The sequence below is a fragment of the Ornithorhynchus anatinus genome, chromosome 6 (genome assembly GCF_004115215.2).
Source record: "Ornithorhynchus anatinus isolate Pmale09 chromosome 6, mOrnAna1.pri.v4, whole genome shotgun sequence".
Lineage (NCBI taxonomy): Eukaryota > Metazoa > Chordata > Mammalia > Monotremata > Ornithorhynchidae > Ornithorhynchus > Ornithorhynchus anatinus.
The window spans coordinates 13,072,315-13,099,116 of record NC_041733.1 but is presented as its reverse complement, the minus strand read 5'-3'; the positions used below and the strand labels follow the sequence as shown (position 1 = coordinate 13,099,116).

Below are 26,802 nucleotides of genomic sequence, written 5' to 3'. Positions count from 1 at the left end.
GATCACACACACGATGCTTGCCTTCCCACTTGCTTCACCAAGGTCAAATCAATCAGTAGTATTCAGCACATATTGTGTGTAGACCAATGTACTAAGTGCTTTTCACAATTTAATGGGGCGAGTCAAGGAGGAGGGATTATCTGTGATGTGTAACTTCAAACCCCTGCTAGAGCATAAACTCCTTGAGGGCGAGGATCATCATATTTACTTATTTCTTCCAACGACTCCTCACAGAGAAACCACTCAAAAAGTGATTGATTCCTGGGAGAATACAATAGTGGTAGAAGACACAATCCCGGTTCTCAAGCAGTTTACATTGATACAGATGAGGTAACTGAGGCCCGGAGAAGTTAGTCACACAGCTGACAAGTGGCGGAACTGGGCTGAGGACCCATGACCTCTGACTCCCAAGACCGGGCTCTTTCCATTGAGCCACGCTGTTTCTCATTAATCCCTATTTTCAAGATGAGGGAACAGAGGTCCAGAGAAGTGACTCGCGTTTAGTACAGTGCCCGGCACATAGTAAGTGCTTAACAAATACTATAATTACTATTTTTTATTATTATTACGCTAAATGCTACAATTCTCCTGCCCGATTGAAGAGAGAACTTGGGGGAATGTTCTGGTAGCAGTAGCATTTATTGAGCACCCGTTTGTTGTGGTGCACTGTACTAGCCACTTGCGGGGGCGGTGAGGGTGGAGGTGGGGTGGGTGGGTGTTTGTGTGAGTGTTTGTGCCTTGTGAGTTATCACTACATGACCTATATTTATGCTGATGCTACTGATGCCCGTCTACTTGTTTTGCTTTGTTTTGTCGTTTGTCTCCCCCTTCTAGACTGCGAGCCCTTCGTTGAGTAGGGATTGTCTCTATCTGTTGCCGAATTGTACATTCCAAGCGCTTAGTCCAGTGCTCTGCACATAGTTAAGTGCTCAGTAAATACTACTGAGTGAATAATAATGTTAGTATTTGTTAAGCGCTTCCTATGGGCAGAGCACTGCTCTAAGCGCTGGGGTAGATACAGGGTAATCAGATTGTCCCACGTGAGGCTCACAGTCTTAATCCCCATTTTACAGATGAGGTAACTGAGGCATAGAGAAGTTAAGTGACTTGCCCACAGTCGTACAGTTGACAGGTGGCAGAGTCGGAATTCGAACCCATGACCTCTGACTCCCAAGCCCGGGCTCTTTCCACTGAGGCACGAATGAATGATAGGAAACGGACATAAAACAATTTTACAGATAAAAAGGTGAAAATGGAACAGATGGATATGCTACTAGTTAAGTGCTTAAATAATAAGGTAGGCAAAATGATATGTTTAACAGTGCTTGGGTGGCTGTGAGCCCATGAATCTTGATGTGGTAGTTAGGAGGGATTGAGAGGGAGAGCCACCACTTCTACTTCTAGAAGCAGCTTGTAGTAGTGGATAGAGCAAGGACCTGGGAGTCAGAAGGTCATGGGTTCTAATCCTGACTCTGCCACATGGCTGCCATGTGACCTTGGGCAAGTCACGTAACTTATCTGGGCCTCGAAAATGGGGATTAATACTGTGAACCACACGTGGAGCATGGACTGTGTCCAACCTGATTAGCTTGTATCTACCCCAGTAATTAATACAGTGACTGGTACATAGTAAGCACTTAACAAATACCAATAATAATAAAAAAAATTGTTCAGGCTTTGATCCTAGTTGGTGATCAGAGTTTTGAGGCTCCTGGCCATCTATATTGAAGTCCTTAGGCCCTGAAAAACCTCAAAGAGAGAGGAATTAATATCCACACCACCACCTTTGCCCCACTTATTTTCCCTTGGTTTTTTATTCTCTTGAAATAAACCATTCCTCTCAACTTTGCTCCCCAGTAACTCTATCCCTCTCCCAATGATTGACCCTCACAAACTTTCTATCTTCTATAGCCAGGAAGAAAATTCGTCTCCATGTTGGGTCCATCGGGCCTTGGAAAACTATCCTAAATCGGTTCTAATAATTTTTGATGGTATTTGTTAAGCGCTTTGTATGTGCCAAGCACCGTTCTAAGTGCTGCAGTAATTACAAGGTAAGCAGGATGTCCCACTTGGGGCTCACAGTCTTAATCACCATTTTACAGATGAGGTACCTGAGGCACAGAGAGGTTAAATTATTCGTCCAAATTCACACAGCTGATAAGTCTCTGTAAAATCCCTGCACTCAAAATGAGAAGCTGGCACCTATGTCCCTGGAAGTTGACCCTTTTATTCATTCATTAATTCATTCAATCGTATTTATTGAGCAATTACTGTGTGCAGAGCACTGTACTAAGCGCTTGGAATGTACAATTCGGCGCCAGATAGAGACAATCCCTGCCCAACAACGGGCTACAGATAGCAAAACAAAACAAGCCTTTTTTCCTCCCCACCAAACAACTCAGAGTTGCCTTGAAGGCCCTTCACCAGCTGTCCCCACTGCGCATATTGGCTCCCTTTGCCCGCTACTCCTTAGCTGGGATTCTTTTCCCTTCCCAAGCTCCTTGTCTAACGATACTTCACTTTGAGTTCTCCTGTCTCTAACCCCTGGCTCACGAAGGCTGAAGTGGGTGTAAATACTATCATAAGTGTAAGAGATGGGTGATGAATAACGGACAGCTCAGTGTGCTGGAAAGTTGGGATAATCTTGTTCATTTTTTCATTCAGTCATATTTACTGAGCGCTGACTGTTTGCAAAACACTGGACTAAGCGCTTGGGAGAGTATAATGTTACACTAAACAGACACGATCCCTGCCCACAACGAGCTGGGGTGGCATTTTCGGAGGGATTTGAACGTGGGAGAGAAAGTTATAAAAATGCAAAATTAGATTTAGCTTGGAGGGCCAAAACACCCCAAATCTCTTCCTCCCTGGGTTTTGTCCCTTCTCTCAGCTCGCAGTTCCTGAGCAAAGCTGGGTCCTTGGAGAAGAGGAAAATGCAGCTCTCTCTGGCCATCAATGGACGACTATCAGGTTTTTCAAAAGCCGAGAATGTTGATTGCAAGTGTGAATGAGGCAATTGAAGAGAATGTTGGTTGCAAGTGTGAATGAGGCAACTGAAGAAGAGAATGTTAATTTCAGGTGTGAATGGAGCAGTTGATCCTTAACAGATAAGCTTCCATTTGCAAGGGTGGGGAGGGGTATTTGTTACAGAGACAAGAGGCAAGAAGGAGATGGAGAGGCAGAGTCGATTAAAAGGTACGTTTCTATGTGCGATTATTCTTCCAATCTGAAACACCAGATTTTGGAGGGGCATTGTGATCTCAAACCACTACTGTCTCACTCATTTTTCAAGGATAATATTGGGTATTGCATATGATATTTAAATTCATTCATTCATTCAATAGTATTTATTGAGCGCTTACTATGTGCAGAGCACTGTACTAAGCGCTTGGGATGAACAACTCGGCAACAGATAGAGACAGTCCCTGCCGTTTGACGGGCTTACGGTCTAATCGGGGGAGACGGACAGACAAGAACGATGGCAATAAATAGACTCAAGGGGAAGAACATCTCGTAAAAACAATGGCAACTAAATAGAATCGAGTCGATGTACAATTCATTAACAAAATAAATAGGGTAACGAAAATATATACAGTTGAGCGGACGAGTACAGTGCTGTGGGGATGGGAAGGGAGAGGGGGAGGAGCAGAGGGAAAAGGGGAAAAAGAGGGTTTAGCTGCGGAGAGGTAAAGGGGGGGATGGCAGAGGGAATAGAGGGAGAAGAGGAGCTCAGTCTGGGAAGGCTTCTTGGAGGAGGTGAGTTTTAAGTAGGGTTTTGAAGAGGGAAAGAGAATCAATTTGGCGGAGGTGAGGAGGGAGGGCGTTCCGGGACCGCGGGAGGACGTGGCCCGGGGGTCGACGGCGGGATAGGCAAGACCGAGGGACGGCGAGGAGGTGGGCGGCGGAGGAGCGGAGGGTGCGGGGTGGGCGGTAGAAAGAGAGAAGGGAGGAGAGGTAGGAAGGGGCAAGGTGATGGAGAGCCTTGAAGCCTAGAGTGAGGAGTTTTTGTTTGGAGCGGAGGTCGATAGGCAACCACTGGAGTTGTTTAAGAAGGGGAGTGACATGCCCAGATCGTTTCTGCAGGAAGATGAGCCGGGCAGCGGAGTGAAGAATAGACCGGAGCGGGGCGAGAGAGGAGGAAGGGAGGTCAGAGAGAAGGCTGACACGGTAGTCTAGCCGGGATATAACGAGAGCCCGTAATAGTAAGGTAGCCGTTTGGGTGGAGAGGAAAGGGCGGATCTTGGCGATATTGTAGAGGTGAAACCGGCAGGTCTTGGTAACGGATAGGATGTGTGGGGTGAACGAGAGAGACCCCTATATAGTGTGTGGAAGTAATTTTGAAATGAATAGAGAAGCGGCGTGGCCCAGTGGAAAGAGCATGAGCCTGGGTTTTAAACCTGGTTCCATCACTTGTCTGCTGAGTGACCCACAAGTCACTCAATTTCTCTGTGTCTCAGTTACCTCATCTGTAAAATGGGGACTAAATCCTCTTCCCTCCGACTTGGACTCTGAGCCCTTTGTGGGACCGAGACTGCCTCCAACCTGATTATTTCCTATCTACCCTAGTGCTTAGAACAGCACTGACATATAATAAGCATTTCACAAATACCACAAGAAATGAAAATTTGAAAATGAGGGCATCCGCAACTACTCAACACCTATACAAGTGATATTTAAATGTTTAATGCATTAAATTAATATCAGTATTACAATAAAATATGTTAAGTTAAAAAGTGCCTGAGTTTCACAACACAAATCAAATTCATTTGAATTGGTAAGATATTTTTAATTTATAAATTCTAACCTACATGAGGTAGTATTTATTATTCTATTTGATTAATGTGTATATATCTATAATTCTATTTATATGGATGCTATTGATGCCTGTCTACTTGTTTTGTTGTCTGTCACCCCCTTTCTAGGCTGTGAGCCCATTGTTGAGTAGGGATTGTCTCTGTTGCAGAATTGTACTTTCGAAGCGCTTAGTACAGTGCTCTGCACACAGTAAGCGCTCAATAAATACGATTGAATGAATGCATTTGTTCGTAATGCCAACGAGGCTTCCCCTAAGTCCCCATGGTTTCCGAATCTCCATGAATCACAAAGACCTGTTGGGTGCACCACCGCCGTATTATTATTTCGGAGGGGTAGGGGGTGGAACACACATTTAATGTGGGATTCAATGTTGTTTTATAGTTTCTGAAGTTTCAGTCGTGAATAGACCAACGTGTTCAAAGGCCACATTGCTCTGCCCATAGTAAGAGCTCTATAAATACGATTGACTGATCACATCCCAAAGGACCAGAAACATTTCTCAACTCGCCCCCAACGATATCAGTTGCGACCTCCTCTTCTCCCAAATAATAATAATAATAATAAACCTTGATCAAGCCACTTAATTTATCTGTACCTCACCTCATTTGTAAGATGGGGATTAAGATTGTGGACATAGCTGTGTCCAACCTGATTAGTGTAGCTACCCCAGCTCTTAGTGTCTGGCACATAGTAAGCATTTAACGAATTCCGTTAAAAGAAATTGCTGTCAAGCATTAAACTAAGCACTGGGGTAGATACAAACTCATGAAGTCCCCCAAGGGTCTCACAGTCTAAGTAGGAGGGAGAACAGCTACTGAATCCTCATTTTTCACTTGAGGTAACTGAGGCATAGAGAAGTGAATTAACACCTCAGACAGGTGGCGGAGGTGGAATTAGAATTCAGGTCCTCTGCTTCCCAGGCCCGTGTTCTATCCACGAGACCACGCTGCTTCTACACGAACACTTATGCTCCTTGCAGCCCATTGCCACCCCTTTGGCCCAGCTCTGGATTCTCCCCCTACCCATCCCCCTTCAAAGCCAATGGGCACAGAGACTTCCAGGACAGCTTCACCGGCGGGACAAGGCCAAGGAGGAAGGGATGGGAAACACGGACACGGGGCCGGTCTCCACCTGCACCACAGCCCGCGCACATCGCTCCCATAACGCCAACTTTCTCTCTATACCGCGATTTTATCAATCTCGCCCACTCCTGCCTCTGGCCTGGAACCCCTTCCTCCCTCCATATCCGACAGCCCACTACTCCCTCCCCTCCACTTTAAAGTTTTATTCAAGTCATAAACGTTAGAGAAGGGTGAAGGAGTAATAGAGCTCAGAGCGATGGAAAATTAATCAGGAACTGCTTGTTGTCTTGGAATTTTAGGAGGGGTTTGAACGTGGGGAGAAAACGTTCCAAAACCGGCTTTAGCTTGGAGGGAGGAGATGGGGAGTGAGGAAAGACTAATACTCACCAAGTCTTTTCCTCTCTGGACTTTGTCCCCTTCCTCAACTCACAGTCCCTGAGCTAAATTGGACCCTTGAAGAATGGAAAATGTGACTCCAACAGACCATCACTGGGCAGTCAGCAGACTTCCAAAATAGAAAAGAAAGTGGATTTTGCTAGTGTAAATGAGGAAATTGATACTTAATAGAAACACTGGCCTCTGTTGGAAAGGGTGGGGACAGGAATCTGTGACAGAAAGAGAAGCCACGAAGGAGATGGAGAGAGTGAGAGCCTGGGGGGAAAAAGAATGATTCCCCATCTACAATTATTTTTCCAATTTGAAGCATCATATTTCAGAAGACCAATCTGACTTGAGAGCACTAATTGTCTCATTCATTTTTGAAGGACAATATTGCACATTTCATATGATATTTAAATGAATGGATTTCATATAATATCAAAATGTGTACATCCACAACCACTCAACACTTGCGAAAATATTAAAATAGCAGATATGTTTACTACCATATCAACATTGCCAGAAAATACATGCAATATGTGAGGTGCCTCAATTTCACAACACAAATAAAACTCATTCATTTAGTCGATCAGTCAGTGGTATTTATTGAGCACTTTCTATGTGCAGAACATCATACTAAGTGCTTGGGAGAGTTGGCAGACACGTTTCCTGCCCACAAGGAGCTCGATAAGTTAATTTTAAAAATTCTATCCCACAGGTTTCACTTCTCCTTTAACAAAATTATTGCATCCAGTTCATGTAGCAATTCAATGCCATCTCCTTCAAGAGCAACTCTTCTGGCTGAGCAGTTGTGAAAGAGTTAATGATATAAGGAAGGGTTGATGTGAAAAAAACTTTATTTAAAAACAAATCACATTGACAAAGATTTCATCAATAATACTCATTATTTCAAAAGTTGACGTGGTGCCCTTAAGGATTACTTTTGAGATTTTTCAACTCAACTTCTTTGACTTGATTACTGGAGTCATTTGGAATGCCAACATGAACATGGTGGCTCCATGTCTTCTGGTTTTCCAAAATGGATCTTTTCTTCCTCCTGAAATCTATAAATAAAGGTTATTAGCTGGACGATGCTCTCCAACTCAAAAAAGGAAGCACAAGGTTAGGGGTTAACCTGAGCTTTAAGCTAGTTGTGGGCAGGTAATGTCACTATTTATTGTCTTGTACTTTCCCAAGCCCTTAGCACAGTGCTCTGCACTTAGTATGCGCTCAATAAATATGAATGAATGAATGAAAAGGCAGTGAAGTCTCCCTGTGGCAGGGAGCCTCCAGACACAGTCAGATCCTGCGGGGATAAAACCCAGTTGTTGTCCTGTTTGCTGGAGCTGTAGTTCACCATCTTGAAAATTCATACACCCACCCTGTATTCTAGACTTTAGGTAAACTATAGTTCAATTGAAACCCTTATTTAAAGGATACAAGTCCTGCTTAAGGTGGGATGGAAATTATTTTGGTCCTGCTCCAAAAGCTTCCTTGAGGATTTTAACTGGGAGCCTACAGCTGTTTTGGCTGCTGCCTAAAAGGAACAGCAGGAAATGGAGGTTTTAAGGAAGGAGCTAAATGCCTTCTCTTTCTAAGTGACTTTCTCAGGAGTGTCCAATTCCCAGTGGTTTCTGGTGTAATCATCATGATGTAAATCGCAACATTCTGAAAATCTCTGGGACCACTTGGAATGGCTATAGTTAAATTATCAAAAGCCTCAGCTGCTGCCAGCAGGGCCATGACAGTGAGATCTTTGCTGCTGTACTCTGAACCCTAGAGGTGGAGCTTGCTCTGGCCCTGTTGGGGAAGGCAGCAGATGACCAGGGGGTGGTGGTAAATCTTTCTTTCCCGTCATTCTTACTCTATCCCACTCTCTGCTTCTCTTTCCCCTTCTTTCTAGGTCCGACCACATTTCATTTGGTGGGATCTTGTAGGGAATTTTGATAAATTTGGAGGAGGGCAAGCAGTCATGGTATTTATAGAGTGCCTATAGAATGCACAAAGTGCTAGGGAGATGTAAGAGATGCACAAGACACATCTTCTGCCCATGTCTACCAGCGTCTCTCATTCGTCCCCTTTCCCCTCCTCCAGGGCATCTGCTCAATGAACAAGTCCCCGGGGCGTACAGTGTCATGATAGTTTTGAAGAACCTTCTGGGTTTGGAGGTCTAGTGCCACCCCATGATGGTCTAATTTTGGATGGGGTTGTTGTACCTCTTTGGGCTTTTTTATCATAGGAATCATGTAACAGGAATAGTCAAGTGGTGCCATCAAGAGGTTGATGTACTTTGAAATGAAGATGAAATGAAAATTAGAGAATCAGCATGGCCTAGGGTAAAAAGCACAGGCCTGGAAGTCAGAAGGCATGGGTTCTAATCCCATATCTGCTGTGTGACCTTGGGCAAGTCAATTAACTTAATTAATTAATTCTCTGTGCCTCAATTACCTCATCTATAAAATGGAGATTAAAATTTTGACCCCTGTGTGGGGAAGGAACTGTGTCCAACCTGATGATCTTGTATCTGCCTCAGGACTTAATACAGTGCCTAGCAGTAACCATTTAAAAAAAGGAAAAAAGATATGCTCAAACTCTGGGTGTGTGTCTCAAAGGGGAGCCCTATTCCCCTTCTCCCAACTTTGGGAGTCTCTCCCTTCCTCTCTCCCAAATTTTGACATATTTTGACTCCACCCATGGTGACAGAACACACACATGGCAATATTGGAGTTCCCAAATTCCACTTTTATGCCTTGCCTTATTCCAAAACAGGGTTATAATCACTTGCATGTTTACACAGTTTCTGTTTTTATTTTAATAATAATAATAATGTTGGTATTTGTTAAGCGCTTACTATGTGCAGAGCACTGTTCTAAGCCCTGGGGTAGACACAGGGGAATTTGGTTGTCCCACGTGGGGCTCACAGTCTTCATCCCCATTTTACAGATGAGGGAACGGAGGCACAGAGAAGTTAAGTGACTTACCCACAGTCACACAGCTGACAAGTGGCAGATCTGGGATTCGAACTCATGACTTTTACTTTATGGCATTTGTTGAGCTCTTACTACTATACTAAATACTGGGGTAGATACAAGCCATGTTAATAATTATGGTATTTGTTAAGTGTTTACTATGTTCCAAGCACATTCTAAGTGCTGGGGTAGACACAGGTAATCAGGTTGTCCCACTTGGGGCTCACAGTTTTAATCCCCATTTTACAAATGAGTTAACTGAGACACAAAGAAGTTAAGGAGCTTGACCAAAGCCACACAGCGACAAGTGGTGGAGGCAGGATTAGAACCCACATGCTCTGACTCCTAAAATGAGGCTCTTTCCATTAAGCCACACTGCTTCTGGGTTTATAGTCTTAATCCATTTCACAGATGAGGAAACTGAGGCCCAAAGAAGTGAAGTGACTTTCCTAAAGTTACAAGTGGCAGAGCTGGGATTAGATCCCAGGACCTTCTGACTCCAAGATCCATGCTCTATTCACTAGGCCATGGAACTGAATCAAATTTTACATGCTTTTTTTCCCCCTCTGACCTGGACCTGCCGCCTCTTTTTTTGCTATATATTTTGCTATACTATATTGTAATAAGAATAACGGAAGTATTTATTAAAGGTTTACAAAATGCCAAAGAACTGTTTTAAGCACTGGAGTAGAAACAACTTTATCAGATTCGACACAGTCCCTGATACATATGGGGCTCTCAATCGAAGGAGGAGGAAGAACAGTTATTGAATCTCCATTTCACAGAAAAGGAAACGGAGGCACTGAGAAGATAAGTGACTTGCCCAAGGTCTCTCAGCAGGCAAGTAGCAGGGCTGGGAATCCCTGGACATAGATTCTCTCTTAGAACTTTATGCTTGTAGATGTCTTTTTTTCCCTTTGACCTCAAAGACTATTATGCCAACTAGTCTGCTTTTTGCACCACGTTATAGTGTTCTGACTTTTGCATCCTTGTCTTGGTGTTCAGTGAGGGTCACCGGTTCATTATAATCAATTGAGATAGAACACTTCAAAATAATACTTACACACAACAGAGAGGACTAGGAAGAAAATAAAGGTTATCAGAGCTGGAATGGCCAGGCTGAATGTAAGGTGAGAGAGCTCAGCGCAGCCTTGTCCTGTGTCAGGGAAAAGAGAGAATGAGACCGGACTGAGATATTCCCAAAGTCGTCTGACCAGAGCAAGCTAAACCGACTCCATTTTGAAAAGGCCTGCCATCTGCTCTGTTATCCTGGAATTGTTACATGCTCTTACTTGTTTATGTATGGGTAACGAAAGACTTGTAATTAGAGGCCACAGCTTGCAAACATGGCCCAAGGTTGCACTTTACAGGGACATAATAATAATAATAATGTTGGTATTTGTTAAGCGCTTACTATGTGCCGAGCACTGTTCTAAGCGCTGGGGTAGACATAGGGGAATCAGGTTGTCCCACGTGGGGCTCACAGTCTTCATCCCCATTTTACAGATGAGGGAACTGAGGCACAGAGAAGTTAAGTGACTTGCCCACAGTCACACAGCCGACAAGTGGAAGAGCTGGGATTCTAACTCATGAGCCCTGACTCCAAAGCCCGTGCTCTTTCCACTGAGCCACGCTGGACTAGACATCTCACTCAAATTCCCCAAAACCTTCTCTGCCTGCCTTTTCCACAAAATGTTAATATGTAGGTTAGAGTCAAAGTGGTAGAAGCTTGAGGTTATGTGTTACAGGCAGATACTTTTTTCCAAAACATGGCAGTGATATGGTTTACTCACCCAGTTGGTCAGGGGAATACAAATGCCCAGCTTCCACTTCCACATTCCCCCAATAAAAGCCTTATGCACCTGGGCATGCTGCTGCTTCTTGCTACCTGGAGGGGAGACTAGGACAGACTGGAGTGTTCTTGGCTTACCCGGGGACTCCTAGTCTGAGGCTCCATAAGGGACCTGCAGAGTCTTTAAACTGTGAGCCCATTGTTGGGCAGGGATTGTCTCTCCCTGTATTGTACTTTCCAAGTGCTTAGTACAGTGCTCTGCACGCAGTAAGCACACAATAAATACGATTGAATGAAGGAATTAGTACTTGAGAGGAAAAGGGGTTTGAGGTCCTGTCTATCTGGGATAGAGGTTGGTGCATGCTTGCGAACTGCCCTGTGGTGGGGTGAGACACTGAGACCCTAGGGGACATAACTGCTACCGTTTGAGGTTTGGTTATGTAGTAACTTTGCCTGTGGGACCCTGGGGGATGTAATATCTTTTGTTTGAGGTTTGGGTATGTTTTGTGCAATGGATCCATGGCTTTTTCATAGGTTTATATATTTGAAAGTCAGTCTTTTTCGTAGGTTTACACATTAAAATCATAGTTTTTCCCTGTCCATTTGTTTCTCTGTGCCTGAATCTAAGTGCCCAGGGACAAAACCCCTCCTTCTTGGTGCGTCATATGCTCACTGCATGCAGGGAACGTATTTACCAACTCTGTTATATTCTACTCTCCCAAGCACACAGTACAATTCTCTGCATGCAGGAAGCACTCAATAAATGCGATTGATTGCTCTTTTTGACTGAAGGGAAACAGTTAAGAGATTCTGGTCATTAGCAAGTCTATACTCACCTTGGAAGTCATAGATGGTTCTGACACTAAAAGAGATTGATATGACAAACAAGATCGCACCAATAAATGCTGTGGCATTCAAGGTCATCGGAAGAGCTGGAAGGAGAAGGAAAAATGTTAAGGGTACTGATATAAGCTACTAACACATACCAGCATGACATGAAAATTTTGGCCACAGAGTAGTGACAGTTACATCACTGGACGCAAAAAGCTGACACAAATATGAGACAGTGATTTTGGAAATGTTGAGATAGTCCTGGGCATGAAGTGGATTCATGGTTAAATTGAGCCTAATGAAGGTGTTTTGAATTTACATTTTTTCTACAGGTGTAAGTAGACTGTATTTGGAGGAGCTCAAAGTGGATTGGGAGAAAAATGGAAAAGACAGATAGAGGAAACTTAGGAGAAAGAAGAAAGGGAAAGAGTAGGAGAGGCGGAGAGACAGAGAATTTGGTGGGGGGTGGTAAGAGGGCTGTGGTGGGACAAAGAAGAGGAAATAGAAACAGACCTCCTTACCTTTACAACTAAACCCTGACCTCTGCTTGATTTTCCCATCATTGTAGACAGCACCACCATCTTTCCTATCTCCAAGCCTTCAACCTTGGCATTATCCCGGACTCGTCTTTCTCATTCAACTCACATATTCAATCTGTCTCTAAATCCTATCAGTTCAACCTTCACAACATCACTAAAATCTGACCCTTTCTCTCCATCCAAACTGCTATCATGTTAATCCAAGCACTTATCCTCTATCCTTCCTCTACTCCCCACTCCAGTCTATACTTCACTCTGCTGCCCAGATCATTTTTCTACAAAAAGGTTCAGTCCATGTTTCTTGACTCCTCAAGAACCTCCAGTGGTTGCCCATCCACCTCCGCAACCAACAGAAGCTCCTTACTATCAGCTTTAAACTACCCAAATCCCCTTGTCCTTTCCTACATCACTTTGCTGCTCTTCTACTACAATTCAGCTCGCACACTTTACTCCTCTAATGCCAACCTACTCATTGAACTTCAAACTCGTCTATCTCGCTGCTGACCTCTCACCCAAGTCTTGTCTCTACCCTGGAACATCCTCCCTCATCATATCCGAAAGACAGTTACTCTTCCCACCTTCAAAGCACATATCTACCTTTAATAGACACATCTCCTGCAAAAGGCCTTCCCTGACTAAGGGCTCATTTCCACTTTTCCCACTCCCTTCTTCATTGCCCTATTTGCTCCTTTTATTCACCCCTCCCTCAGCCCACAGCACTTATGTATATATCCATAATTTATTTAATAATTACAGTATTTATTAAGTGCTTACGATATGCCCAGCCCTGTTCTAAGTGTTGGGGTGGATACAAGGTAATCAGGTTGTCCCACATGGAGCTCACAGTCTTAATTCCCATTTTACAGATGGGATAACTGAGGCACAATTGGCTTGCTCAAGGTCACACAGTAGACAAGTAGTAAGTGTGGCTCAGTGGAAAGAGCCTAGGCTTCGGAGTCAGAGGTCATGGGTTTGACTACCGGCTCTGCCACTTGTCAGCTGTGTGACTATGGGCAAGTCACTTCACTTCTCTGTGCCTCAGTTACCTCATCTGTAAAATGGGGATGAAGACTGTGAGCCTCACGTGGGACAACCTGATCACCTTGTACCCTCTCCAGCGCTTAGAACAGAGCTTTGCACATAGTAAGTGCTTAACAAATGTCATTATTATTATTATTATTGTTAATAAGGTCACACGCTAGATCAGTGGTGGAGTCAAGATTAGAACCCAGGTCCTTCTGACTCCCAGGCCTATGCTCTATCCACAAGGCCAGGTACCTTCTCAGAATGGGAACTGAGTGTTGAAGAACACTCAGGGAGTTTCACTGTTTGCTCCTCATCTCATCTAGCCTGGAGTTACTGGCCTAAGTAACACCTTTACCTTGCTCCCCTGCCAGGGAGGAAACTGCCTTTCTTCCATAGCCTCCAGGAGGGGTAGCATAACTAGAGGGGAACTTTGGGGAGATTCTCTGACAAAAAGAATTCTCCTACATAGACTGTGAGCCCCATATGGGACAAGAACCATGTCCAACCTGATAAACATTTATCTACCCCAACGCTTAGACCAGTGTAGAACACATAGTAAGCGCTTAACAAACACCATAAAAAAATAAAAGCCTTATTCAGAGGTAGGACTGGGCTACTAGGGTTAGAGAAGGAGGTTAGGTTAGAAGGGACTCAGACAGTTCCAAGGAACCTGAACAAGATTGCGTAACTTAAATGTCACTTACTTTTTCTTTGTTGCTTCTGCTTAAACAGGAGGAAAAGGAAAACTGAGGCAGAGAATCCAAAAATTACCAAGGCAACAGCAGCACATATCAGAGCCCACTGAAAATTTGATGGGATACCTACATTATGGGAAAGAAAAAACAAGCCATTACTGTACTAAGTGCTTGGGAGAGTACAAAGTCAAAGATTTCATAGACATGTTTCTCTCCAACGAGGAGCTTACATGCCAAGTCATCAGACCTCGGAGGTCTGTGCAGCCTGCACTGGGTCCAAAGACTCAAGAATCATGCTCAGAATGAAATGTGTTCAACAAATACCAGTGATTTAATCAATTAATTTCATAATAATTTCAGAATATTCGTCTTCATATTGTCTGTCTCCCCCTCTAGGCTGTAAACTCATTATGGACAGGGAATGTGTTTGCTAATTCTGTTATACTGTTCTCTCCCAAGCACTTATTACAGTGTTCTACAAATAGTAAGCACTCAATAAATACGTTTGGCAGTGCTCTGCAGATAGTAAGCACTCAATAAATACAAATGAATGAATGGAAATTAATTGGTTGATTGATTATGGAGACCAAATGGTTACAGATTGTCCCTTACGGGGGTCCGTAATAGCTGTTTTCTGTGTGCTGGGATATGTTTTAGACCAGGTCCAGTTGATCCAACTGACTTGGAGTCCCCACCTTTGTCCCTGAGTCTAGAACTCACCAGACCAGACTGGGCACTGAGGATCTGCTACCCACAAACCAAGAAAAGAGGTAAAAGAGGAAAGGGAGAAGCAGCATGGCCAAGGGGAGATAGCCCAGCCAGGGAGTCAGAAGGACTTGGGTTCTAATCCCAGCTCTGCCAATTGCTTGTTGTATGACCCTGGGCAAGTCACTTCAACTTCTCAATACACCTGTTTTCTCAACTGTAAAATGAGGACATCTGTCCTTCCTCCTACTTAGACGATGAGCCCCATGTGTGACAGGGAATCGGTTCGACCGGATTAACTTGTACCTACCTCAGCATTTAGAACAGTGTTTAACACACAGTAAGTGCTAAACAAATTCCACAAAAAAAAGGGAGACGAGTACTTGTTCCAAATTTTGAACCTACACAGTTAATGCCAATGGCTAGAACAATCCTCTTCCTCTGCATTGATGTACTTTTGGTAGAGTGCTGCAGTATCTAGAGTAAGGATGATGGAGTCTCCAGTTGGGAATAATGGATGAGAGTCTCCAGTCAGGAATACAGGATGAGCCTCAGCTCTGAGACTTCAGGACCGAGAACCTGTGTAAAGGAATGGCCCAGCTCTGCCACTTATCAGCTGTGTGACTTTGGGCAAGACACTTAACTTCTCTATGCCTCAGTTACCTCATCTGTAAAATGGGGATTATGACTGTGAGCCCCACATGGGACATCCTGATTACCTTATATGTACCCCAGTATTTAGAACAGTGCTTGGCACATAGCAAGCACTTAACAAATACCACTATTATTATTAGTATTAGTGGTTATAGTGTCATTTTACAGATTAGGAAACTGAGACACAGAGAAGTTCACTGAATAGCCCAAGGTCACAGGAGACAAATGGTAAAGCCGGTATTAGAACTCGAGTCTCCGGACTCAACTACTTCCCCTATCCCTAATCCATTTTAATGTCTGTCTCCCCTGTAGACTGTAAATTCCCTGTGGGCAGGGATCATACCTGTTGCATTTGTACTTTCCTAATATTTTGTACAATGCACACAGTAAGTGCTTCAACCATTAGAAGTATGAGTCAGGATGAAGCTCAGGTTATAATAATAGTGATGGCATTTAAGCGCTTACTATGTGCCAAGCACTATTCTATGTGCTGAAATGATCAGTCCCCTCCTCTCTTCATTATTATTATTATTATGGTATTTGTTAAGCGCTTATTATGTGCCCAGCACTGTTCTATGCACTAGGGTAGTTGCAAGGTAATCAGGTTGTCCCATGTGGGACTCACAGTTTTGATCCCCATTTTACAGATGAGGTAACTGAGGCACAGAGAAGTTGGGCAGCTTGCCCAAGGTCACACAGCAGACAGCGGGATTAGAACCCATGTCCTCTAACTCCCAAGCCCGTGCTCTTTCCACTAAGCCACACTGCTTCCTATCTGACTCAGGCCTATGCTCTTTCCTCTAGGCCATGGAGGTTGCTAGTACTCGAGGCACCTATTCAAACTGATGTCAATCGGCAGAAGAAGTTGCTAAAATTCAGTATTTACCTTGCACAGAGACATTTAGAGAAGCTTCCTGCCACTGGATTTCATTGCTGACATTGCAGGAAAAGGACCCACAGTCTGATCTCTCAAGTTTTTTAATAGAGAGAACACTCTGGTTGTCAGAAAGTTGGTAACATTTCTCAGGCGGCAGTGGTTGCCCATCCTTCATCCAAACAACAGCATCCACTTGGCCTTCTGCCACTTCACAGGATAGTCTAGCAGCGGATCCTGTGAGCGAGGTGTTGATCCTCATCTGGGGTTTGGAAATGGGTTCTGAAACAGAATCAGTTATCATATAAGGGAACAAGCTCCCCATGGCCCAACTGGGACAGAACAGAAACAGCAGCTAATGTCAGGTGACAGACAAGGTGACATCAGAGAGGGTGAGAGAATGGTGGGCAACAGTTAGGGAAGTATCCTCAGACACCAGAGATTGGGGAAGAAAACCATGGGAGAATTTTAGAAAACTAAGAAGTGGGAAAAGTTGCATAGAGTTAATGTTATGAGCCCCATGATACATGCCCCAGTACTTAGCATAGTGCTTGTGTGCTTTTATATATATATATAAAATGTATATATTGCAGAAATGAGCAAAAACTTTTTTAGGGTACTTGGCAAGTGCTTTCTATGTGCCAGACACTATACTAAGCACTGAGGTAGATACAAGTTTGTCAGATTGATCACAGTTCCTGTCCCACACAGAGCTCAGAGTCTAAGTCCCCATTTTACAGATGAGGTAACTGAGGCATAAAAAAGTTAAGTGACTTAACCAAGGTCACACAGCAGACAAGTGGTGGAGTTAGGATTAAAACCCAAGTTTTTCTGACTTCCAGGACGTGCTCTATTCACTAGGCCATGCTTGTTTCCTGTTTGTATTATTTCTCTAGCACGGGAAACTTTTGATACTGACTCAGAGAGAGAACATTGGCTGATAATAATGGGAATAATGGTAATAATACCAAAATTATTATTATTAGTTGTTTCAGCTGTGGTGATGCCACCATCCACAGGGTTTAGACTGTAAGCTCATTGTGGGCAAGGAATGTATCTGTTTATTGTTATACTGTACTCTACCAAGTGCTTAGTACAGTGCTCTGCACACATTAAGTACTCAATAAATACAATAAACAATTGAGTGAATGAATGCTTAGGCTGCCAAGGCATGTGGGGCTAATCCCACCCTCCAGCCCCTGCTCTGAGTCTGCCCTTTGCCCTTCCTACAGTGTTCTGCACATAATTAGCACTCTATAAATACCACTTATTGATTCACTTACTGATGACTTTCAGTAGAGTTTTCTTGGCTTCTTTTTCATTCAGATCGAAAACCACTTTGTAGGTGCCACTGTCAGTCTCTTGCACGTTCATCAACAAGAGGGAGCTATTCTCTGGACTGAACTGGACTCGGCCTTTGTAGGGTGGGTAGACGGTCATTCGGCCTGTTGTGTTACTGTACTCCACGATGACCTGGAGGGGGATGTCGCCGATGAATTCCCACTGGATGAGTTGACTGGAGGATGTCCTTAGTGGTGCAGAAAGGGGCACAGATGAACCCACAGTGACAACCTTTCTCTCTTGATCTTTCATTGCCTCTGTGTGCCAATAGGAAATCTGCCATATCACTAGATTGGAGAGAAAGACAAGAGATGTTTTTTCCTCCTCTTTACCCTATTAAAAATGGGATATAAGCCGTTATCCTCAAGAACACTGTTCATTTATTCAGTCGTACTCATTGAGCACTTACGGTGGGCAAAGCACGGTATTAAGCGCTTGGGAGAGTACAATATAACAGACACATTCCTGCCCACAGTGAGCTTACAGTCTAAAGGGGAGACAGACAATAATACAAATTAATTAATCAATTACAGATATATACAGATATATACATATGCACTGTGGGGATGGGAGGGAGGATGAATGAAGGAGCAAGTAAGAACAGCGCAGAAGGGAGTGGGAGAAGAGGAGAGAAGGGCTTAGTCAGGGAAGGCTTCTTGGAGGAGATATGCCTTGAATAAGGCTTTAAAGCAAGAGAGAGCAATTATCTGTGCTAGATTCTTTATTATCATCAGTATTTTGTTGGGCATCTGCTGTGAGTGAAGTGGATAGAGCATGGGCCTGGGAATCAGAGGACCTGGGTTCTAATCCCAGCTCCACCACTTGTCTGCTGCGTGACCTTGGGCAACTAACTTAACTTCTCCATGTCTCAGTTGCCTCATCTTTAAAATGGGGATTAAGACTGTGAGTCCTTACGGAACATGGACTGTGTCCAATCTGATTATTTTGTGTCTACCCTAGCACTTAGTGCCTGGCAGAATAAGCAAAACTATAGCATGTACAAGAAGTAGAAGACACAGTCCCAGCCCCCAGGCAGCCTAAAATCAAATGAGTTTCCCTATATGCTGTGTTGACCATACACTTGACTGCATATCTCTTAAGCACTTTGATACTCAGCCCAGCCCCAGAGTACTTATATACGTATCCTTATTCCCTATTATTTCTGCTACATGTAATTTGCTTCAATGTCTGTCTCTCACTGTAGACTGTAAGCTTTTTATGGGTAGGGATCACATCTATCAATTCTATTGTACTGTACTTTCCTAAGCACTTAGTACAGTACTCTGCCGTGAGACCGGCCTAGAGCCATCTGACCAGAGCAAGCCAAACTGACTCCATTTCACGGAGGCCTGCCATCTCATGGTTTCCGGGAATTGCTACATGCTCTTAGTTAAGTGTGGTGAAATGTTTCGTACAACAAAGGACTTGTAATTTGTGGGTAGAAGGCCACTATATGTAGATATGACCCAAGATTGGACTTAAGAGGGACTAAGAATCTCACTCAAAATCCCCAAACCTTCCCCACCTGCCATTTACACATAATGTTTCTATATATATTAGGGCCCACGCGAAGAAGCTCAGTGTCACGCAATACAAGCAGATAATCTTTTCCAAAATATGGCAGCGATAGAGTATGCTTGTCTGGTTGATCAGTGGAATGCAGATGCCCAGCTTCCACACCCATCCCCTCCATGAAAGCCATGTGCATCTGGGTAAACTCCTTCTCCTTGCAACCCAGAGGGGAGGCTGGGACAGCCTGGAGTGTTCTCGGCTTACCCAGGGATGCCCGATCTGAGGGACCGTAAAGGGCCCCCCGAATACTAGAGAGGAAAAGGGGTTTGAGGACCTGTCCATCTGAGATAGAGGTCGGTACATGTTTGCAAACCGTTCCATGTCTGGGAGAGACAGTAGGACCCTAGGGGATGTAGTAACTTTGTTCATGGGACTCTAGAGAAGGTAAACACTGTTTGTGAGATGAAAGAGATGTAATAATTTTGTTCGTGAGACCCTAGGGGATGTAATAACTTCTGTTTGGGGATTGTGAATGTTTGGTGCACTGGAGCCATAGCTTTTGTAGGTTTAGGCATTAAAGTTATAGCTTTCATAGGTTTACGAACAAAAGCCATAGTTTTCACTGCAAAACTCAATGGGTCCCACTGTTTCATTCTTCCACTCCCGGATCTAAGTGCCCATGGACAAATCCACTCCTTTGGGGCACGTCACTCGGCACACAGTAAACACCCAACAAATATCATTGATTGATCTGCACAAGCCAGATCCCACTACCTTTTTGCAAAAAGTAAATTTAACAGTTTAGGTTTCAGTTGAGTGTAAGGGTGAATTTGCATTCATTCTTTGAAAGCCACTTGTCTAAAGTTCCAAATAAATGATGCAGGGAATTGTAGAATTGTAGAAGGGTGCACACAGAGGGAGTCTGGAGATTTGTTCATGTGCACTGTCCTTCCTCTATCCTGCCAAGCAGGAATTTGGGATCACTAAAGATGACCTTCCCCTCTAGTATGAACTGAAGAAAAATGACATATCAGACTGAGTTGGAAATCTCTTACTCCCTTATGTCTCTACCTAACAGCTTTCCTGGTGCTGGAAGGAATTGTCTCAGGTCACACTCACCATCCCAAAACACTTCCCTCTTCCTCCTCTTACCTCCTCTCCCGGCCTCCCAACCAAAACCCTGCAACACCAAGAGCTGGAAGCTCTGGGAATTTATTCCTAAGGGCTGTCATACGTACACATAATTGGGATCATCACCCAGAGGCTCTGCCTCCTTTTCCATAAAGTGTCCTCTGTAAGCATTGCAGCAGCAGCGGGCACAGCTTTAGCCAGCGCATCTGGAAGAGAAATGAAAGGCTGTAATTTGATGGCTGAAGGAGGTCTTTTGGATTCGATGTTAGTGGTCTCTAACTCAGTGGTCTGTGGTGAGCAAAATAGGAAACATCCTCCTTCTTGCAAATGGAGGCTTGACCACTGAGTCTTCTCTACTCAAGAAGGAGAATAAGGGAGGAGGAGGAGTAATAATAATAATAATGGTATTTGTTAAGCGCTTACTATGTGGCAAGCACTGTACTAAGCGCTGGGGCAGATACAGGCAAATAGGGATGGACTCAATCCCTGTCCCATGTGGGGCTTACACTCTCAATCCCTATTCTTCAGATGAGGGAACTGAGGCCCAGAGAAGTGAAGTGACTTCCCCAAGATCGCAGAGCAGGCATATGGCAGAGCTGGGATTAGGACCCATGACCTTCTGATTCCCAGGCCTGTGCTCTATCCACTACACCATGTAGTAGTCGAAGAGAAGCAGCATGGCGTAATGGAAAGAACACAGGTCTGGAAGTCAGAAGGACTTGGATTCTAATCCTACTTTGCCACATATCTGCTGTGTAACCTGGGGCAAGACGCTTCATTTCTCTGGGCCTCAGTTCCCTCATCTGTAAAATGGGGGGTGAACACTATAAGCCCTTTGTTGGCCAGGAACTGTGTCCAACCTGATTAGAGTTTAGAACAGTGTTTGGATTAGTAAGTGTTTAATGAGTACCATAATTATTAATAGTAATAATAGGATTTGTTGAGCATTTACTATGCGCAAAGTACTAAGCACCAGGGAGAGGTAGATGATGAAAAATAGATATGGTTTCCTGCCCTCCAGGAGCTCACAATTTAGGAAAAAAGTTGGGTGGGTGGTGGAAATAGGGTGAGGTTCTATATTCTTTTGGATGAAAATCTACTGTTGGTATTTTCAGAGCAACAGCCAGTCTCGGTCTTATCATACACAGGTCCTAAAGAGAATAGCTTTCTCCCTGAGTCTCAGTGGCCCTGTGGATTGCCTCTAAGCATGCGGCCACAGACAGGCATTTTCTCCATTTTCATCTCTGTCAGGTAGAAAAAAACAAATCAATCTATTAATCAATGCTGTATTGTACTCTCCAAAGCTCTTAGTAGAGTTCTCAGCCCACAGTTAAGGCTCAATAAATATATTCATTTATTTATTGAGCATTTACAGCATGGCATGTACATTTACAGCTTTAAGCAGCATAGTATAGTGGATCCCGTATGGGCCTGGGAGTCAGAAGATACTGAGTTCTAATTCCAGCTCTGCAACCAGTCAGTTATGTGACCTAGGGTAAGTCACTTCACTTCTCTGTGCCTCAGTTCCCTCATCTGAAGAATAGAGATTGAGAATGTAAGCCCCACATGGGACAGGGACTGTATCCATCCCTATTTGCCTGGATCCACCCCAGGGGATTGAGATTGTGAGCCCCATGTAGGACAGAGACTGTAATTAACCTGATTAATTTGTATCTACACCAGCACTTAGAAAAGTGCTTGGTACATAGCAAACACTTAACAAGTACCATAATTATTATTATTATATTACTGTGGTCAGAAGACAGGGTTAGAGTTACTGTTAGGGTTAGCTCTTATAAAAGTACAGTGAAATAAGTAAGCCTGATCCTTGCTGTCATTCAGGAGTATCATTTGTAATGTGCTTGTTCAAGTGAGGGTTGTAGGAGGTTTGGCTGATTTTTATTTTTTTTTAATGATTTATGGCTAATTTTACTGTTGGACTCATTTAGGAGTTAGTGTGGTTTAATGGAAAGATCGTAGGTCAGGGAGTTCCCAAACCACAGCTCTCCCCAGCTTCAAAGCATTCTGAAATCAATCATTCAATGGCATGCATTGATCTGTTACTTTGTGCATGAGACTATATTAAATACAACAGGAGAGTACGATAAAGTAGGTAGACATGATCCCTGCTCTCAATTATCTTACAGTCTAGTGGGGTAAATAGGCATTAAAATAAATTACAGATAGGAAAGCAACAGAATATAAAGCTATGTATATAATTTCTGTGGGGAGAAGGGATGGGTTAGTACCTAAGTGCTTAGGAGGTAAGGATTCAATTACACAGGTGAAAAAATAAAACATGATACAATTATATTCAGAAGTGTAGTGAGGGAGAATTGTCAAAGTTATTTTGCTGATTTGGGTAATTAAAAAATGGAATTATGCTTGAAAAATCACATTTTTAATGAAAATGATCTATTCTTCCAAGGTACAATGACAAAATCCTAGAATCATTTCAAATGAACAACTAGTTTTGTCTGCATCGCTGCAGGCAGGATGTTTTTCCACAAACCTGAATCCTTGAAGAGTTCTACACCAGCTATGCATGAATGAGAGCTACTGGGCATCTTGAGTCCTGCTTGCACTTGCTTGCTGCTTGGTCAAGCCAGCACAAAGATTTAAGTGTTTGCCTGCTGTGTGCCCTAGGGTAAGTCACTTAATTTCACTGGGCTTGTTTCCTCATCTGCAAAATGCTTTCCCTCTTCACTTAAACTTTGTGCCCCATTTGGGGCAAGAAATATGTCTGACCTGATTATCTTGTATCTTCCCCAGTGCTTAATACAGTGTTTGGCACAAAGTAAGTCCTTTACAAATACCACAATTGTTATTATTTCTATAATATCACAATAAAAACAACGACAATAGTAGTAACTATAGAAATGAACAGAGCACATTTGAACCAGGTTTGGACATATTCTGGCATCTCTGATGTCCTCCAATTTTAGGTGTTTGGCTGAGGGAATCAGTTTTGGGACATACTAAAATAAGCCTGAACATGTGGCCGATAATTTTCTAAAAATAACCTAAGCCTCATCACAGGCCTGAAAATAATAATAATGATTACGGTATATGTTAAGTGCTAACTATTTGCCAAGCATTGTTTTAAGTGCTGGGGTAGATCCAAGGTAATCAGGTTGTCCCATGTGGGGCTCAGACTCTTAATCCCCATTTTACAGATGAGGTAACAGACACAGAGGAGTCAAGTGGCTTGCCCAAGGTCACACAGCTGACAAGTGGTGGAGCTGGGATTAGAACCCATGTCCTCTGACTCCCAAGGCCGTGCCATCTCTGAAAATTAAAGTGAACTAACGAAGACATGGCCATATTGCTTTCTATGTGCCAAGCACTGTTTTAAGTGCTGGGGTGGTTACAAGTTAATCAAGTTGGACACAGTCCCTGTTCCACATGGAGCTCACACTCTTATCCCCATTTTACAGATGAGGTAACTGAGCCACAGAGAAGTGAAGTGGTATCAGAGCAGACACGTGGCAGAGCCAGGATTAGAATGCAGGTCCTTCTGATTTCCAGCCGCGTGCTCTATCTACTGTGCCATGCTGCTTCCCTGACGTGGCCCTCACTGCCTCAGTCTTGCGTGCACTTTTGCAAATAAGTAATTGCTCTTAGGCTTTTGAGATTAAAGTAATTCCTAGCAGTCCATTCCTCAGTAACTTTCCAGTACTGGGCAAAATGTAATCCATCTCTGGTGTACACACCTTGACCATACCAGGAGACTTCCCTTGTAACTAGGGTCCAGTAAATTCCTCCACCACAAAATGAACCCTACAATAAAAAAATCATGTCCCCTCCAGAGGAGGGTCCTAAATCAGTGAGCTACAGGAGATCAGCAGGTAGCCAGTCCTATTAATCCACATGTGGGCTGGGCATTGAGAAGTCTGTACTTGGGCTTTCTGCTCTCCCTGATTCTCCCTGCAAATACTGATGGAAAATAATTTTTTTTACTAACGGAAGGGATGAGAAGATTAATTTGTTGGGGGTTTTTTTGAACTCTTTAAAATTTTACATCCCAGAGGGCACTTCTGCTTAAATATTTAAAAATGTTCAAATTGCTTCACCCATATTCCCCAGATAAACTACCTGAACCCACAGTGATCAAGGAGTAAAATGAAGCCCTTGGCTTACCTTTAGAAATAATTCACAGCATGTGTTTAGAGGAAGCCATACCAGCAGTGTGAAGTTCGAAAAGAGGAAAAGCAGAAAGAAAGAAAAAAACCGGCAGTTTTGGGTTGATCCGTTACACAGGAAATGGGTGGAGCTAATCCATGTAGTATCAGTACAGAACGGAATGAGATGGTTTCATTATTATTATTAATAATCATATTTATTGAGCGCTTAATATATGTGCAAAGCACTGTCCAAAGAGCTTGGGAGAATACAATATAATATCAGACGCATTCCCTGCCCACAACGAGCTCACAGTTTAGAGATTCATGATAAATAGTAGCACATTTTTGCCTGTTGGAAACATTAATCAGGCGAACATCCTTCAGGATTGTTTATCATGTCTTCTGATTGGCTGTCTGCATACCTTAAATTACAATTAAATTTCTCCACTCCTTAAGAAATTCCAGAGGTTACCCATCCACCTTCACATCTAACCAAAATTCACTCTTGTCTTTAAAGCTTTCAATCACCTTGCCCCCTCCTACCTTACCGTGCTACTCTCCTTCTACAACTCAGCCCGCAGACTTAGCTCCTCTAATGCCAACCTTTTCACTGTGCCTCGATCTTGTTCTATCTCACTGTCGATCTCTCACCCATGTCCTTCCTCTGGCCTGGTACACCCTCCCGCCTCAAATCCAACAGGCAAAGACTCTCCCCTCCTTCAAAGCCTTGTTGAAGGCACATCTCCTCCAAGAGGCCTTTCCCCACTAAACTCGCCTTTCCTCTTCTTCCACTCCCTTCTGCGTCATCCTGACTTGTTCTCTTTATTCATCCCCCCCCCCCATACTAACCCCACAGCACTTATGTACATATCTTTAATTTATTTATTTATAGTTCTGTCTGCTCCCCCTCTAGACTGTAAGCTCATCATGGGCAGGGAATATGTCTTTTTATTGTACAATCCCAAGAGCTTAGAACAGTGCTTTGCACACAGTAAGCTCTCAATAAATACGATTGAATGGATGAATAAAATGAATGAAAGTCACCATACCTTCCAATCGGGTGGCACTGGGGAAGGGCAGCAGAATTTTCAGTTGAAAGTCACATGACACAATCCACAACCATCTCGGGTTCCTGGCAGAGGAAAACTTCTTGACTGTGTCTTTCGTATCTCTCCTGGAGCAGCTACTCTTTCCACCTTGGCTTAGTGGAAAGAGCATGGGCTTGGGAGGCAGAGGTCATGGGTTCTAATCCCAGCTCCGCTGCTTGTCAGCTGTGTGACCCTGGACAAGTCATTTAACTTCTCTGTGTCTCAGTTATCTCATCTGTAAAATGGTGATGAAGACAGTGAGCCTTATGTGGAACAACCTGATTACCTTGTATCTACCCCAGTGCTTAGAACAGTGCTTGGCACAGAGTAAGCGCTTAACAAATACCAACATTATTATTATTACAGTTTGGAGCAAGATATAGGCCAGGGCGTTGTCAGTTGGGCTTGGACCTGGGAAGCGTCTGATTAGTAGCTGATATCCCCTCCCCGCCCGACAGTGAAATGGAAGGTGGGGGTGAGTGGAGGAAAGAAGCGTAGGCAGGCGAATAGCTTTTAAAAATACTTAAATTACACTCTTTCATTTTTAATTAGGAATTAGTTAATAGGAAGCTGCGTGTGTTTTTCATGTTTTGACTATGTTTTTCCTGTCTCTCCCAAAGCCAGCTCTCTGTGCTGCTCTAGGTGCAAGACTGAGTGTGGAGCTTTAATAATCACCCTAACTTCACCAAGGGAAAGGAAGGGTTCCAAGCCTCGTCAGTCAGTCAGTTGTATTTATTGAGTGCTTACTGTGTGCAGAGCGCAGTATTAAGCACTTAGGAAACTACCCTCCTTTTGACTGTCTTTCATTTCCCTCTAGGATCCACCTCTCTGTATCACTTCCAGGGCAGGATGGAGGCTGGGCCATTTGTGAGGACTGATATGTTACTCAGACAAATTTGTAAGCTAACCAAATGCCTCTTTATGAAAATCGCACCCCCATGGTAGACCTGGCAAGGCTCAGTGAGAACTGGCCCTGGAGGATCTACAAGTAGGATCAATTCTTTACTGACAGCACAAGAAAGGGTCCTGTCAACTGTGAGCAGTGTTACTGCCCCTCCTTGGCACCTAAGCACTTGAATAATAATTATGGTACTTGTTAAGTGCTTACTATGTGCCAAGTACTGGGGTATATACAGGGTAATTGGGTCGGACATGGTCCCTGTCCCATGTGGGGCTCACAGTCTTAATACTCATTTTGTAGATGAAGTAACTGAAGTGAACTGTAGTGAAGTGACTTGGCTAAGGT

The 26,802-nt window shown here is 43.6% G+C and overlaps 1 protein-coding gene across 3 annotated transcripts; it reads right to left on the bottom strand.

Annotated features, from left to right (window-relative positions):
* Positions 1 to 7,114: 7,114 nt before the first annotated feature.
* LOC103171089 (SLAM family member 9-like) lies at positions 7,115 to 25,734 on the bottom strand. Of its 3 annotated transcripts, none has more exons than XM_029067089.1 (8): positions 25,518 to 25,734; positions 20,452 to 20,550; positions 17,644 to 17,988; positions 16,373 to 16,642; positions 14,137 to 14,253; positions 11,873 to 11,968; positions 10,308 to 10,400; positions 7,115 to 7,339 (listed from the first exon to the last, which is right to left on the bottom strand). In XM_029067089.1, exons 1-8 carry the CDS (start codon positions 25,684 to 25,686, stop codon positions 7,206 to 7,208), a joined length of 1,323 nt encoding a protein of 440 aa, XP_028922922.1. In that variant the 5' UTR covers positions 25,687 to 25,734; the 3' UTR covers positions 7,115 to 7,205. The 3 variants fall into 3 exon arrangements, with proteins under 3 accessions (XP_028922922.1, XP_007669749.2, XP_039768399.1); XM_007671559.3 differs by lacking the exon at positions 25,518 to 25,734 and adding an exon at positions 24,485 to 24,565; XM_039912465.1 differs by lacking the exons at positions 7,115 to 7,339; positions 10,308 to 10,400 and adding an exon at positions 10,834 to 11,132.
* Between the last annotated feature and the right edge of the window lie 1,068 nt (positions 25,735 to 26,802).